The sequence below is a fragment of the Haplochromis burtoni genome, unplaced genomic scaffold, assembly GCF_018398535.1.
Source record: "Haplochromis burtoni strain Fernald_Lab_line unplaced genomic scaffold, NCSU_Asbu1 Contig_240, whole genome shotgun sequence".
NCBI lineage: Eukaryota > Metazoa > Chordata > Actinopteri > Cichliformes > Cichlidae > Haplochromis > Haplochromis burtoni.
The window spans coordinates 199,324-215,698 of record NW_024582601.1 but is presented as its reverse complement, the minus strand read 5'-3'; the positions used below and the strand labels follow the sequence as shown (position 1 = coordinate 215,698).

Here is a 16,375-nt window from a genome sequence, read left to right as displayed (position 1 = left end):
ATTATCAGTCCTGAAAAATTGAATTTTTATTTTTCTGCTACTATTGTCAGACTTGCACACATTTATACTGTATATATAGCACATGTGATTTATGTGGTCTCTCTTAAATAAGCTGCAGTTTATATGGAGTTTCTATGAGTTACTTTCCAGTAATGCTTCTGATCTATGACATAAATTTTGGATTGTCAGGTAGTAAAATCTGACTATCACTTTTCTTTATTTCTATTTCTGCAAATATTCTGGTTCTGAATCCATTTTATAACAACTGCACAAGCGAATATTAAAAGCATTCATTAATTATTTATCTAACTATAGAGTTTATGGCTTATCAGAAAATGGGAAGTTCATGAGCATATACTAATGCTTGTATAATGATTGAATCCTCCCATTAATGGGTAATGACTTTGAAATATAAATCAGTACTGAATCATTTAATAACTATGATAAAGCAAATTGTTAAAACTTATAAGGTCTTTATTAAGGATGCCTAATCAGAATCAAAAAGACACTGTACTGTAAAATGCCCATCTACCAAATCAGTGCTCAAGTTCACTGAGGATACATATTTGTAAGAGTGCCTGGCTGCAGTCCTGTCCTTTTGAAAAGATCTGCTTGCTAGATATTTATTACCTACCTGGCTCTTCTCTACTTGCTATAAATACTCAAGTAAAATATGTCACAGGAAGGCTTTTTCATGTGTGATGTGCACATGTGCAGGCAGGTGAATGCAAGCTGTCATTCCAGATAAAAACTGCAGCACGTGGTTTCAGTAATTAGTTCCTGAGAAAGCAGCACACATGGCTCAGCGGCCTTGATTTTTCTATGCAGTACATTCACCGTCCTCAGGTGGGAAAACTAATAGACACATATTGTTGGCAAGTATTATAAAGTTTTATATCTTAGCAAATGTTTAGGTTTTTGTACTTTATGTACTTTTATGCTTATTTTTTAAAGATTTATAATTTCACTTTCTGTCTCTAAGAACTGTTTTTATTGCTACTTATATTTCAGAACAAAGTCTATTATGGAACTGAAGTCATTTTAATGTATTAAAGCAGTTATTCCCAACCTTTTTGGCTTCGGATCCATCGCAAAACAAATGAGTCTCTAGCTGGAGCAACTTGTCACTGTTTTACCAAATATTGTTTCCCTCCATGACCTAAAAAGAGTCCAGCATTTCATAAACAGGAAAAATAAACAGTCTAAAGATTTTAAGGGGGGGGAAAAACCTTAAAAAAAACCTACGCAAATTTGTGCGCCAGAGGTTCATTAATCACGCCACAACCCCTTGCATTTATTTTGTGATCCCACAGTGGTTCACAGGCTGAGACTCAGTGTTATTTGACAATACATGTGCAGCCTTACTGTCACTGGTATGTCAGCATTTACAGGGGTTGTTTCTGCAGAACTGTAATAATTATACTTGCTTGATATATATTCTTGCACATTTACACAACATTTAGCACAAATAAGCAAGTTTTTATTAGCCATTGTGAAGAGGTGTAAATAGTTGTTTTGCAGTGCACAGAAAACACATAACAGACTTCTTGAATTGCCCTCCACTTATCTCTATCTTGCTAATTATATCCAAGATGCTTGTGTGTGTCTGTATAGACAACCGTGTGTTTGACTCTCCTGCTTATGCCACAGACAGCTGTTGTTTGGATAGCCCTCAAGTGCTCAAACCCACTTTGTAATTAGCCCTATCTAGTTTTACTTTACCAAAGTAATGAGTGCGCAAGGGAGACAAGAAGCCCCGAAACCCCCACCAAGCAACACCAACACCAGCACCGTCCTACTTCACAACAGCCAACCGACCCCCAATCCTTTCTGCAAAGTAAAGCCTGGATCACCCACCCACATATACACAAACACACAAAGACACACAGAAGCACACACAGCTCAGGCCACTGTCAATAGCTTTTACACAGAAGCCATGCTAGAAACAGCTGACGTTGAAATGTGTCAGTTTAGGGTTGGCCATTGTTAGTTTCTCCCAAATGACTGAAGATTATGTCGAAAGAAAACATTTAGAGTTTAGTGTCATTTGAAAACTGCTTATGCTCATAGAAACCTGTTGCCTTAAGTGGCAAAGCTGTTAGCACTGAAACCAATGCCACGGTGCATGTATAGACACAGCTATAGGGGTGTCTGAGTGTTTTACATTTTCTTGAGTGCTTAAATATAGAAAGTAAAACAGTGGCCTCATATAAGTGAGAGAGGAAATCATGGCAAGGCACGCATTTCTTTCTACTTTTTTTTTTTACAAAGAGGGGGGATGGGTAGCTTTTAGATTGTCCCTCCTCCCTCTTCCTCTGTCTTTTTTCCCCTCTTCCCTCTCATCTTTGTTCAAGTGCTGCTTGGCTTAAACAAGACGCCACTGCTGAATGCTGAACTATCAGAAATGAGTCAAAAGTCGGCAAGACATCATCTGTGACGTTGAGTTAGTGTGTTTACTTGAGATAACGTATACTGTTATTGTGTGTGTCTCAGTGTGTGAGAGAAAATGAGACAATATGAGTGTGTGTGTGCATGGGAAAGAGTGGGTGTGGTATCAGGGGATTTGCAGTAAAATGGACATAAATGGATGAGAAAACAAACTGATTCCATTTCCATTCGATGTATCTGGAGTTTACATGTATTAAAAAAAACTATCAGAAGCAAAACATTTGTTCTCATTTTGTTCTCGCTTAATTTTCCCATGATCACTTCTTGCAATTAATAATAAAAGACCCAGAAAAGTATTTATCATCTGCATCACGATCGTCTGCCTTTTTTTTCCACCTCCACTTCATCACCATACTGCCAGTGGCTCTGGTGTGTGTCTTGGTTTAATGACCGCTGATGACGCACAAACACAATTTCCAGCTCCATCTATATGCTCAGGGTAGGCAGGGACACACAAAGCTCCCCTCTGAAAAACTCTCTCCATCTCCCTCACAAAGCCCTCATGCCTCTCATTTGTAAATCACTTAAAAGCATGACAAATGTGCATTGGAAGTTTCAGAGCGTCCCCTTTGAAAGCATTTGCAAGTCTCTCATTCACACCCACTTCTCTGATACACAACCACATTGTGCAAAGTAGACATATAGCTTGGCTCTACACGCATTGTCATTGTGGCTTAATTGGTATCAGAAAATGTAGAAAAATGCAGAAAACGATTTACTGTAATGAAAAGGTGATTTGCAGAATGCGCGAGTCTTATCTTTGTTTGCGTCTGCTTCTTACGTACGCTGAAATGACGGAGGCAGGTTAGTGTGATTTGGCTGATTACAGCCCTTTTTCCCCCCTCGGTAGATGAACAGAAAACAGTTTTGTAGTTGTGAAATGATTTGAAAGCAGTGGGAATGTTAAACCAAAAACCTAAAACAAAGGAGTCTTGTCCCACAACAGTAATCCCAGGGGAACATTTCTGCAAACGAGTAGGAATTACTGTGTTTTTGAATCATGTGATGGGCCATCAAGCAGGGGGTTTACAGCATTTTCTTGTGTGCTTGGGTCTGAATGTAATCTAAGCTGATGGGCAGTGGCTGCAACTTTATAATGCTGCGCCAGTATTTTTTACAGTTTGGGCTATGAATGAAACATGGTGTAGTTCAGCATGATAACACATCACTGCATTTATACAAATTGTAGGGAGAGCGATTGTACTTTAGAATGGGTCAGGATGGGGTCACCTGCTAAGTAATGTTAACCTTGATTAAGTACACTGTTACTGCAGCAGTTCGTGTATAGAAACTGGGTGTTTAACCAGTGCAAAAATGTTTAATATCATGAAAAACTCTTTGCAGCTGCACCACAAACGTGCAGTCAATCCAATACAAAATGCTTAAAATGTTTTGGGGTTTTTTCTCTTTTTTTCTTCTCCTTTTTTCCCCCCTTTTTTCCCTTTTTCCCCCCCTTTTTGTGTGTCAGGAAAAAAAAATCAGCAGCATCCTCACTGCAGTTATAAATCGCTGAACTTAAAGAAGCATAATAAAAAATCAACTTACAAAAAAAAAATGCTTAAAATGTGACTTCACAATCTATTTATTCTAAACAACATATTACATCATCAAAAAGGTAAACAAAACATGATGTCTTGGCACTGCTGCAGATTATTTTCTGCAAGGTGGATTTGCAAATAACTATTTGATACTATAAATTAATCAACCAAAACAGACTTTACAGATTCAGGGGAAAACTAAAAAAGACTGAGAAATTTTGTGTAACAGAGCTTCATTAATCACACCACAAACCCTTAAATTTGTTATGTGAGCCCACAGGGGCAGATTCACAAGTTGGGAATCCCTGGCCCTTACTTTAGTTAAGAAAACTACTTACAATCTAATAGTGTTCTAGTTGTTATGTGAGCATTTACACGGGTATTCTTTCTATAGAACTTTAATAATTACACTTGTCTTCATACTTCATGATCCCATATATGTTTCCTAGGCACATGTACACTATATTCACCATAAATAGGCAGGTCTTTATTAGCAATTGTGAAGAGTTGTTTTGCAACGCACAGAAAACATATAACAGACGTCTTGGACTGTGCTCCACTTATCTTGATCTTGCTAATTATATCTGAGCTGTTTGTTTATTAAAAAAGGCCTGTTTCTCTTCAGTAAGAGTTAGCGTTGCTTCTCTGCATATTGTTGTGCAAGAAAAGTACAGAGAAAATTAGCAATGACTAATGACTACTTACTTTCTTTCTATCTAGATATAGAAAGAAAGTACATTTACTCAAGTAAGTGTAATTGAGTGTTTTCCATGTATATTATTTATTGCTACACTGCAGTTCATAAGGAAATACAGCGGACCCTCGCTATAACGTGGTTCACTTTTCGCAGCCTCGCTGTTTCGCAGAATTTTTTGTGCCATTTTGCGCGCTGGTTTTTGTTGTTGTTGTTTTTTACAGCGCATTATGTTCTGCGTCCTGATTGGCTGTAGACCATTGTCACTCAATCTCGTGCCGTGTCTCCTGTACAGTACAGAATGCGTTCAGCCCATCAAATTTACTCTGAAGCGCTTTTTCTTAACATTTTCAACTGGCCGGTAGACAAGCCTGGAAAATTTCATCATGTTGTGACATATGAATAAGAATAGCTAACCATGCAGTTTCAGAACAATGCCAGCTGTCAACAGTTACTGGATGTATGGCTCTGTGCCTCCAGATTAGACAGTTATTATTACAGACACAACATTGGTGCCAGTTTGTAAGTCACATGCAATTTGCCGGCCGCAGATCGGAGCTTATTTGGTCAGAGGTGGTGGATCGTCCGTAGCTGATCAGCCATTCTCTCATAGTGTGAGATCTCTGTTCCTCCCACAGGAAGTTATAGTTTGCTTTTTACTGTCAAAACTGCTGTAAATATCTTATGACCTTTGTTTAACCCCTTTTTTTCTTTTAGTTGTTTGCCAAAATGATAAACACTGTATTATCATACAGTTATATCTGTCTGCAAACTAAATGTTTATAGTCTTTATTAGTGCATTTGCAGCTCTAGGTTGCATATAATTGAGTATTATTTGGTTTCCTGTCTGTAACTATGGCTTTAAAGGGATCTAAAGTCAAACTAACAAGAAGTATGGGATTACCAAACTTGCTGCCAAGCAATTGTTGCCAACATAGAAACCCAGGCAAAAGTATAACACATTGCCCGTAGAGGAATCATGTTATAACGCAACTCCCCCAGCACATCCATTGCTTATGAGGTGTGCGTTTTATTCTCCTGAGCCAGCCTTGGATTGTGTAGTGTTGCTCTCACATCACCGTTTTTAGCGTTATCTCAGCATTAACGTGACATTTAAACACTCCACGTTAATGGTTTACGTTCAAAACGAGCCACATTCTCCTCGACATCAGCCTGCTAACTGAGAAGTGAATCAAATGATTTGGTCAGAGGAGCCGTAGCTCTTACACTGTACACTTGACAATTTAAACTGATACAGATATCACATCTTCATGATTCACCCATAAATATGCTGTAATGAAAAATTTATGAGGTATACTTTGTCAAAGGCTAAATTATTTATCCCCGCACGAGGTTTCAACACCTCCATTAAGCGTCTGGTCATTCCCTGCAGCACTTTGTAAGACTGTTATCTGTTCCTCCTCACCACTGCACAGATAACAAAAACATCTGACAACATATCAAAGTTTCTCCTCCTAAGCTCTCTTTATATCTACACTCTGGTGTTTTTTTCTTCTTCCTTTAAACGAAGAGCACACAATACACATAAGGACACCTCTGCTCCTGCAACCCACACCACCACACTTCTGTCTTTGTATGAGACCCCTGCCTCATCCCCATTGTCATGTTAATTACCTATTTGCTCTGTTTTGCAGGAGCTCAGCATCAATCAAAGCGTCTCCTAGCTTTTCATCTCACACAGTGCATCTCTACCTGTAATTAGGTTTGGGTGAGGCAGGAGATGGATTTAGTTAGCACCGTGCAGAGGGGAAAAAGAAGACATTAGGTAGTCTCAGTGGCTGTTCTGGGACCAGCCTTTAATGGTGTCTAACTGATCTGAGCTGTCGTGGGGCTGTGGCTTCATATGGTAGGAAGTTGATTATTCCTACGTGCCATCCTCGAGCTCAGCATTTTAGGCGCAGAAAGAGAGACAAGGTGGGTGCATGCATGTGTGCATATAGGAACGCGTGTACGTGATTAGGCACATCTGTGTAGGCAAATATAACAACAAACCGTTTTCTGCAAAAAGATGGGGGATGGGATCCTGGGTGCATGTGCACTACAGTGAGGCAATCGTAGATGTCTGTATTGCTGTGTGCACAAATGCGCGTACGTGTTGGAAGGGTAATTTTACATATGTGTATGCATGGTTTGTATTTACAGCAGCTAAGGAGAGAGAAGGCTGCTCTGCGTCAGAATAATTTAGCATCCAGATGTGCAGATGCCGGGGGAAATCAATACAGATGATGACTCTCTCAAGCAGGTGATGAGCATGCTGTCATAATGCAGTAAGGATGGAGACGGATTAATATTTAACAGTAATCTGGACTGAACAGATGGGCGTTGATAAAAAAATTGAGAGGTGTGAGCGCGAGTTCATATCAAGGATAAATATTCACAGAAAATTGTGTTATATCAATCAGAACAACTTGCAATCATCTGGTTAATTACTTTGTGCGCGCAGGATATCAATAAAACACTAATTGGGTACTTACCAAGACTAAGCATAAAGGAAGAATGAAAAAAAGAGGTGCGAGGTGATTTTTGGAAGGAAGAGGCAATAAATCACACTTTAAGTACTTCTTGGGGAACCTATTTCGTAATTACAGGGTAGATATAGGAAGGTAATTGTTAACATAAACAGATGCATTTTTCATTTACACTACTGCTGTAGCCTTTACTCAGTCATTTGGCATAGCCTGGAATTAGAGATGTGTGTCTTTTTTAGTCTATAACCATAAAATTGTTCTTTGTTTCAAAGGCCATATTTATGTTTTTTATATCATCATTAAATAACGCAGGAGAAAGTGTTGTTCTGTGGTTTTTATTTATTTAGAATCCACTTAATAACTGTGCATGGTTAAAAAATGCTTCATGTTTAACTGTTCATGAACTTTTCCCTGTAAGTATACTGAAGTTAAATTTAGGTTCCACACAGGTTCTACATGTTTGTTTGATGTATGATATATAGTAATTATTAACTTCGCATTCATATCACTGAGTATCGTACTTTCTTGATTATAGTCTACAGCCTTCATCTTGTTATCCTGATCTTGTTTTTGAAATGATTAGATTACATTAGTGATCAGATTACTTCAACGGAAGCTTTCCTCAGATGACAGGGCAGCATAATAAAAATGGATTAATGCTTGCGATGAATGAATTTAAAAAATGTAATAATACATTTTTGCACGCGTTAACTTCTTTGCGTTACAGACTGCAGGGACTTCCATGCGGCTCTGCTGACCTTCAGCATGAAATGAAAAGTGTGTGATGCCTCTGGTGTGTTTGGAGGGGCTTTCTCTTTTCCAGAAGATAGGCAGCCATGCATTATTGATTACAAAACACTCCTGCAATGCTATTTCATCTTTCTGGCGTGGCTGACCGTGAATTGAGCTTTATTTTAGAGTAGTTGAGATCTGTTTTATATCAGTACAAGGACTTTTTTTCCCAGCAGTTGCGTGTACTTGTTTGTACAATGTTGCCCCCCCTCACCCATTCAAAATCACGTGGGAGTCTAAATGGGAGATATGCAAAAAAACAACTGCCTTATCTTCTCCGTGTCCCTGTGCACAGTACACTGACAGACAATTGAAAGACAAAGGTACACAGAGGAAAGCCAGTGTGGTGCAATGAGAGGGTGAAATCCAATCTAATGGTTATCACACCAACTGCGTCTCATCTAACGACATTTCTTTGACATTATTTTGAGCCTCATGACATATATCTGTTCCACTTAGGCACCTTGTGTTTGCATCATGCACACATTGCACAATCTTTGTATACGTACTATGTCTGATACTGCCCTGCTTTCAAATGCTTGCTTTATCCTCATAGCATGTACATTGCTTACTGAGTTTTCTGACACTCTGTTCTGTTCTGCTGGTGTTATTTTGCACTACATGCCTGCCGGATAGCAACACCTCATCTTATGAATTCTAGTGTTTCAGACTGTGAAATGTTAAATATTCATTTAGCCGAATTCTTACGAATGTTCCATATTTTTATGATCCGCCTCCTCGCAGCTGCAGACTTTCACATGCAACAATCATTCAGAAGCCCCTCGTCCTTTGGATGTGTTTTGAATTTTCACAGTAAAACTAAACTACAGGATTTTTTTGGTTTTGCTTTTCTTTTCCGTGCAGAAAAGCTTGCTTTCTAGAGCAGTGAACCAGCCATCCAGAGAGGGTTGCTGAGCGATGGCCTTACCTCCCCGGTCCCCCGCCGAGGATGGTCACAGGGGAGGATGCCCATGGCGACCACGGCTGTCAAACGCTGTTTCCATGATGCCAAAGAATGATTGGTTTCATGGATCCGGACAGTGCTCTCTGACAGCACAGGGGGAGTCTCGGGTGCACCTGGGAGAAGAAACACTGGCAGCATGTGAAATGTTACTGAACAGGGTCATTGCAAGGGTCATCGTATGACCTGTCACCCCCCCCTCCCCGTCATCAAGGAATTTACAGCCAGGCCTCGTGCTACATGTTGAGAATATTAGGTCTGAATTTATCCTTTGTTTGAGCCTGAGTTATAGTCTCTGTGCTTTCTGTGAGGCTGTGGTGAATCTGCAGACAACAATGTCTTGGTTTGAAAAGTGAAGCAGCAAGGACACCGCTCCTGACAGCTGACGCTTCTGTGAATAGTCTTTTGTCATTAAAGTTCAACTACAGCGGCTGACAGCTAAGAAATCAAGGTTTAAATCTTTAATTGGGAGGGAGTTATTCACAAGATACCTAATTTGCGAAGTGCTGCAAACAAGCACCGCATTTCCAAGTCTGACTCATGTCTAGCCCAGTCTGTGGAAAAGCACTGCCAGTGCCATTGATTGTCAGTGGGGTTTTTTTTTTTTTTAGTGAGGCTTGTTAAGCATGAATGACAAAGCAAGTGATGGGACCCAACGACAGCAGCTCCCTCACTTTATTTTCCCTCGCAGCGTGTTTTTATCACACCGTGGCTTTAGCATATCTCTTAAAGATGTGGTCTTCCTGAGAATCCCACTGCCCCGAGCCCACGACAGTTTTAATGATTGATCACTTTCCTCTTGACTGTGGTGAAAGGAAAGTGAGGGGGGTGAATAAGAAAGAAAAAGGAAAGGGAGCAAGTAGGGGCGTGGACAATCCCACAAGGTCAGAGTGATGTGTCCAGGCTTTTGTTTTCAGTGGTGAGATCAGTGGCCTGCGCAGCCACGAGGGGACGTGCAAAGTAAGTGGCGGCCTGGCAGGAACAGATGTTCTTACACAATGAACATGCACTTGGTTGTTTGCTTATTCACTAAAACTCAAGGAAATGACTTCCCCTTTTGGAAACAAATAAAAATACAGACAAAAGTCGTTGCTTTTCCACCTGTAGGCCTCTGGGGAAAATGTTGCTGAGTCAATCAGGCTCATCCTTACATGCTGCCAAACACGTCTACAGAACAAAATGGCAACAGAGCAAAGCTGAACAAGCATCGTTTTCCATTAAAAAGCATGTATTTTGAATATTTTTCAAATTAGTAGGAGTGGTGCCTTTTTTTCCAATTCTGTGAGTACATGTTAGTCAATATGTTAGATTTGCATTTGGGTGTGTTTTCTTCTTCTACACTTATATACCGTAATGCCAGGATGAAACTTTGAGCAGGATTTATTTATATTTGGCCACAAACCTCTGCAGGGGTTTCAGTAACCTAAACAGCAATAGTCTTGTTCCTCTATTTTAGCTCCGAGCTCTGCTTCCCTGTGTTTTGCCTACTAAAATACAAAATAAAATAAAATCCTTTTGACTTTGTGTGAAATGAAAAGTGCTGCCATCAATACAAACATAGATTATTATCAGACAAAGACAAGCAAATGAGAAGCATGCATAGTCTTTAACATGCCCTTAGTCATCCTGGGTATATTTGCATGGGTGTGTGCACCAACTGTCTTTTAATTCAGCAGTGTGCCTGCACTGTAAAGTTCAAAACATTCACTAGATATCAAATCATTTGGATTCCCCGGAGATAAGAGTGAAGTATACAATCATTCAGGCAATGCAACATTTCACAATCATCCAGTTAGTGTCTTCAGGATTTTCGGCCCATAAATGACCAAAGCTATTCATAACTCATTGCTTCCCTCTGCTGGTGTTAAATTAAGCTAAAGTCAGATTACAACTTGTCTTTGAAAAATTATTAGGATCTAACATATTGCACGTTATGATATTTTTTTTTATCTCATACTCCTAGAGGATTTAAACTACGTCAAAAGCAAGTTTATAGTTGAATTAATGCAGAGCATTTTATGGGTGCTTTTATATTCTCTGCCAGCAATATTACACTCATCCTTTTACAGATAGGCTCTTTAATGTGTCACTAGCATTTTAATTCACTTTGTGGCATTTTCTCTCTTTTAGTGGGCTATTAAAACGTTCCAATCGGTGTATCTGAAATGCCTAAGAAAGTGTGTTTTAGTCTGTTGGTCTGATTATTATTATTATCATTATTGTTGTTATTATTTTATTATTATTGGCCATTAATGAAAAAAATACCTCCTTTTTTAAAAAGAAAAAACATTTTGACGAATTTGACTGTACTTGTGTCTTGTTATTTTATCTTTTACGGCCCGTTTACGGCTAAGATAAGTGGCTTTGCGCATATTCCAAGCATTTCATAACAACGTAGCTTCAAAACTTGAAAGTTGCTGTTGTAGTACACAAAAAGTGAAGTACAACAAACCAAACAGTAGATGTCTCCCTAGTCCGTGCGGCTGTGTGTCTTCGCGAGGACGCTGCTGTCGACTGATGACAGAGTCGCCATTTTGAAAAGCAAATCGTTCACAGCACACCCACCCTGAGTACTGGAACTATGCCGCGGGGCCGGCCTCGCAAACTGAGAGTTCAAAGCAACGACGAAACAGGTAACAAGTGCCAAAATGCAAAGAATAAAATATATAGATAATGGGCTATCCAAATAACCTGCTATTGTTTTGCCAAACACCCCTGTAGCGCATATAATAACACTTCAATGTAGTGCATATAGTCCCCGGATATAGTATTGCGGGTGGGCTTTGCTTTGTACGGCGAAGGAGTGATTGAGGCGGAATGATATTAATAACGTTTCGGTGCCTCTTCTTATTGGCTTCCAGTCTAAATTGGTGTCCGCGAGGAGCGGAGCTCGGTGCTGTGTGGCGTTAGTTAATGTACGCTTTTTTTTTTTTACATGGAGTATACATTTATTAGTATTTCGTTGTTAGCATGTTGTTGCTAACTAGCTGGTTTCGCTATCGTTAGCTTCTTGGCTAACGCGCTAAAATGTTGGCCATTGTTGTTTTGATACTGTGAAGCGCTGTAGCGAGGCTGTCCAGCTGCCGATGCATATCTTGGAACAAGTTGTCACAACCGCACATTTAACACGACCCAAAGAAAATGTTTTCATGTGCTGTGGAAATGCATTCATTTTGCAATTTGATAACATTGTCAGAACACAAGGTTGTTAAAGCTGCTCGGTGGCCGCATAACTTAAACTGAATGTTACCCCGTGATCCCACTGATTGACGAGTAAACGAGGAGGACCCGACATTATATCAAACTTGATTGCTGGATTATACAGTACGACCCTGCCGGCGACTTAACCACTCCAGTGGACATGCAACACTTGAAATCAAGTTAAACAGGTGCATGTGTATAACTAAAAGCACATATGACATGCGATTGTAAATGAGCTGAAAAGGACAAATACTTTTATTAATTTCATATACGATCAGAATGATAACTTATGTTCACAAATATTGCTTCTAGATATGTTTAATGCTAATCTTAGACCTGACATCTGCTGTTATATCATAAATACACTATCTGAATGAAGAGTCATGTGACGTGTACAATATAAATGCTACCTACTGCTTGAATCCAGACTTAAAAGAAAAATATCCAGGCAACACATAACCTGTGTTAGTGAAGAGGTACAACATGTACTTTAGCTATCCTTCACAGGAGAAAGCCTCTTAAAGCACATTAAGATACTCATGTGTCACTTCTTGTGCTTGTCATCAGATGCGGATCCCAGTGAATCTAAGGCAGAGGGCTTCAGTGATGGGGAGCTCAAGGATAAGAAGTGCACAATATGCTCCCAGATTTTTACCACAGAGAGCCAGCTGCAGAAGCACCTCCGTGAACATGAGGTCAATGATAAGGTAGGTACAAGATGGATGTGTCAGCAGGACACAATATCTTGGGTCTGCTCACTTTAGATGTAGGTCACTGACGGTAATCCAGGATTTTAGGGTAGTTCTGGTAGCACTTTTTAAATTGATTTTCAAGCATTTAATGTCAGTTCAAATATTTGTTGAGTTGAGTGATGATGTCCAGGGTTTTAGTTGTTGTGTATTGTATTTGCTTGAAAATGATCTAGCCCTTGACAAAAAGTTGGGAACATTAAAAAAAAGTAAGCGACTACTTTAAAGTTGACGAGCTTAAATGTCAAATGATTTCTATTACTGCTAAATTAAAGTGCTTATTAAGTCATCACAGATTTTTTTTAGTTAAAATGACTTAGTTTACATAGTCCCGTAATTTAAGTGGGCACTACGGATAAAAATGCCTGTAATACAATATTTTTTTTAAATCCATTGAATTAAAGCTGGATCTGTACTTGTTTGACTTAAACCTCGACACTGTGAAAGTGTAGAAGGCAAAGCTACAAAAATGACGTGTTTGAATGACAAATTATAGACCTGACTGTATGATAGCACACCTAATATTTTAGCTAACATCTACAGTTTGTTACTAGAAACCCAGAACGTCCTCAAAATGAATTCCAACACCGATATTAGCTATTTGGCAATATATCTGTATCCTTTATTTATAACAGCTGATAAGTGAAGATTTTTAAGAAGTGAAGAAGATACAGGAGAAATGCCCATTAACCAAGTTATAAGTGTTCATGTTACATAGTTTGGCCATCAGAGGGCACTCTGCAAGAATGTTTGAAATACCACAACAACAACCAGTGATCTGAACATAGTCAGGCAGAATATGTTTACGTTTTGTTTGTCTGATATAGGGCTGCCACAAACATTTATTTTGATAGTCGACTAGTCACCGATTATTTTTGCGATTATTCGATCATGCATCCATTGGACGTAAAACGTACAGCATATTGCACCAGCATGCATCTGCTCTTATATAACTATCATTAGCTTACAGCTTTAAGTGTTTAAGGTATGTGCTAACTAAAAAAAAAGACAAGATGATAGTTTATTAAATTTTAATGAAATTTACAGATTGTTTTGGTGAAGTTTAATAAACTCCTTGCTATCTAAAATATAACGGGACACTGGAGTATATTCTTGAACATCTCACACTTCTGATAATCAGTGGTCTGCTTGACGTTTATTCAGCTGTGTAAAAACTATAACTTTAATCTCAGCCAAACCGATTTACTCAGGAACAAATAAAATACAAAAAAAAAAGCCAAACAATAACATGTTTAAGTTATCTAAGTGACTTATGTATGTTTAACCTGAATAGCGAAAGACGGCGGTGGGTTTGAAAACGATTTGCCGGGAGTCCGGTGTTCTCACGGACTCTAGTGAGCCTTGCCCCTGGCTAGTTATCGAGCTAGTGGGTAACAGACGTCTCCGAAAACGAAATATGTTCAACGTTTATTTTGTGACCCAGAAAGAATAATAAGAGTAATTTTAAAACTAACTAGCTGCCGCCATTGTTGGAAACTGAGCTGGGCTGCGCTATGAATTCTGGGACATAGATTCTTCTTCTTCTTCTTCGGGGTTTAACTGCAGCTGGCATCCTTGTACATGCAGTGCTGCCCTCTTCTGTTTCAGTCCGTTATTACACTCTTAAATCCTACGACTCATTCCTACGTCTTTTGGGATCTTACAAAGCTTCAAACGACGCGTCGACTATTAAATTAGTCGTCGACGATTTTGATAGTCGACGTAATCGTGACTAGTCGACTAATCGTGGCAGCCCTAGTCTGATAGAAAAAAATATCACCTGATATATCTGATTTTTAAATCGCCAAATACTGGTGATTTCTAAACCTGATATCAGTCAGGCTCTATCACACCCACTCTGGATGCTACAATATTAATAGTCAAGTGTAGCTTGTAGTCGATGCATACAATAAAAATAATTACTCTAAAATTATACTTGACCTAGAGTTTGCATAATCTGCAAAGTAGCAGATTAAAAGTACTGAATCTGGTCAACTCAAATGGAAAAAAAAAATCAAAATCCTTAAATAAAATTTTTGAAAAGAATTAGGCTAATTACTTGATTTAATTGGTTGGAGTATTAGGGTTTGTGATGATGGAAAAAGAAGAAAGTGTTAGTCTCATACCATGTGAGCAGGTGAAGGGAATGACAGACATGGTGTTAAAGCTGCAGTGGATGACCCAGCTACAGCTACAGGTTGCATTTGGGCCACTCTAGTAGCTTAACATTAAAGCTGGAGCTATCCTGGATGTTTCAGCTTGGATCATTTTTCACAGCGTGAAAGTTTAAACCTGCTGTAGTCTGTTTAGCAGTCTTAGCACAGGTCTCAACTTATTTACAGCCATTTACTTTGAAAGCTTCTGAAATGTACTTTTACAAACAGTCAAAAGACCATGGTTTCTCACCCTACCTTTCCAGTGACAGCACAGTAAATATTACTGTATGATGTCAGCTGCAGTCTTCCCTCTGTAGTTTCAGAGTTCTTTTTCCCACCTAACACATGTCATGCTGCCACATAGGAAAGTCCTAACATTCCTATTAAAGTTTCTGAAAAACATTAACTGATGTACAGATCCAAACAAAATATGAAATTTAAAGTTTTTGTCAAACTTTTCCCTAGTGCCTTTTTAACAGAGCAAGTGATTTTTAACATGTCTAAAAAATATTAGTTTTCTTTAAAAATATTAAGTTATTTATGTTTGCTCACAATAACACAGTTATTTAAGCAAAACAAAAATGACCAGGGTCACTAATATTAGCCCTCTGACAAACTGACCTTTTTATTTAGCCATAGTACAAACTACAGCTGTGCAGTTATGTGCTTTAACTTTGTAATGTTCAAAGCTTGTAAAGTCAAGTTAAATCTGAGGGTTATCTTCCCATTTACACACAGTAGAAAAGCTACAGAAAGGGTTTGAATTGTCACTTGAGAAAGTGCCAAAGACAAAGGAGATCATTTTAAAATTGAGAAAAAGAATCACTTATGCTAACACAGGAGGAGATGGATATACAAAGTTATCTTAGGCTGGCATAGATCGGACGCCAAAGATTTCAAAGATTCTGGAAAGAAAAATAGTAAGAGATGTGTCTAATGACTCAAGAACAACTGCCATGACGCCAGTAAATGACTTAGCCAGGTCAGGAATTGAAATCTCAAAGAAGCAGATGCACTGCTTATGTTTAGAGAAAGAAGGGAGAGGTGTACATCTCCACAGTGTCCCCTCAGTGTAACACGGTGGTTGGAGTATTAGGCTGTGGGAATCCTTTGGCACGTCTGGAACTGAGAATTTCATCAAGTTGGAAGGAAGAATGAAGGATATGTGAAGATTTTAAAAGAAAACCTCAAGCAGTCAACAACAAAACTTGTTTCCTTCCTTCCATTTTTTTTTGCAAAAAGCTGAGTTCAGTTTCTCTTGCCACACCCAGGCCTGATTAATGCCATACCTGTTCTCAATCAAGAAATCACTTTCTGACCTGTCTGACAAAGTGGAGTAGACCAAAA

The 16,375-nt window shown here is 38.9% G+C and overlaps 2 protein-coding genes across 2 annotated transcripts in view; one reads left to right on the top strand and one right to left on the bottom strand.

Annotated features, from left to right (window-relative positions):
* LOC102304313 (zinc finger protein 516) overlaps window positions 1-6,218 on the bottom strand; it is a 63,610-nt gene extending 57,392 nt beyond the window's left edge. Inside the window, exon 1 of the mRNA XM_005937680.3 lies at window positions 6,208-6,218. The gene's annotated coding sequence lies outside the window, so the exon portion shown is untranslated. The remainder of the gene's footprint in view (window positions 1-6,207) is intronic.
* A 5,071-nt stretch (window positions 6,219-11,289) lies between these two features.
* LOC102303798 (zinc finger protein 236) overlaps window positions 11,290-16,375 on the top strand; it is a 66,810-nt gene continuing 61,724 nt past the window's right edge. Inside the window, exons 1-2 of the mRNA XM_005937678.3 lie at window positions 11,290-11,555; window positions 12,691-12,830. Coding sequence (XP_005937740.1) covers window positions 11,504-11,555; window positions 12,691-12,830 — 192 coding nt within the window. The 5' untranslated portion in view covers window positions 11,290-11,503. The remainder of the gene's footprint in view (window positions 11,556-12,690; window positions 12,831-16,375) is intronic.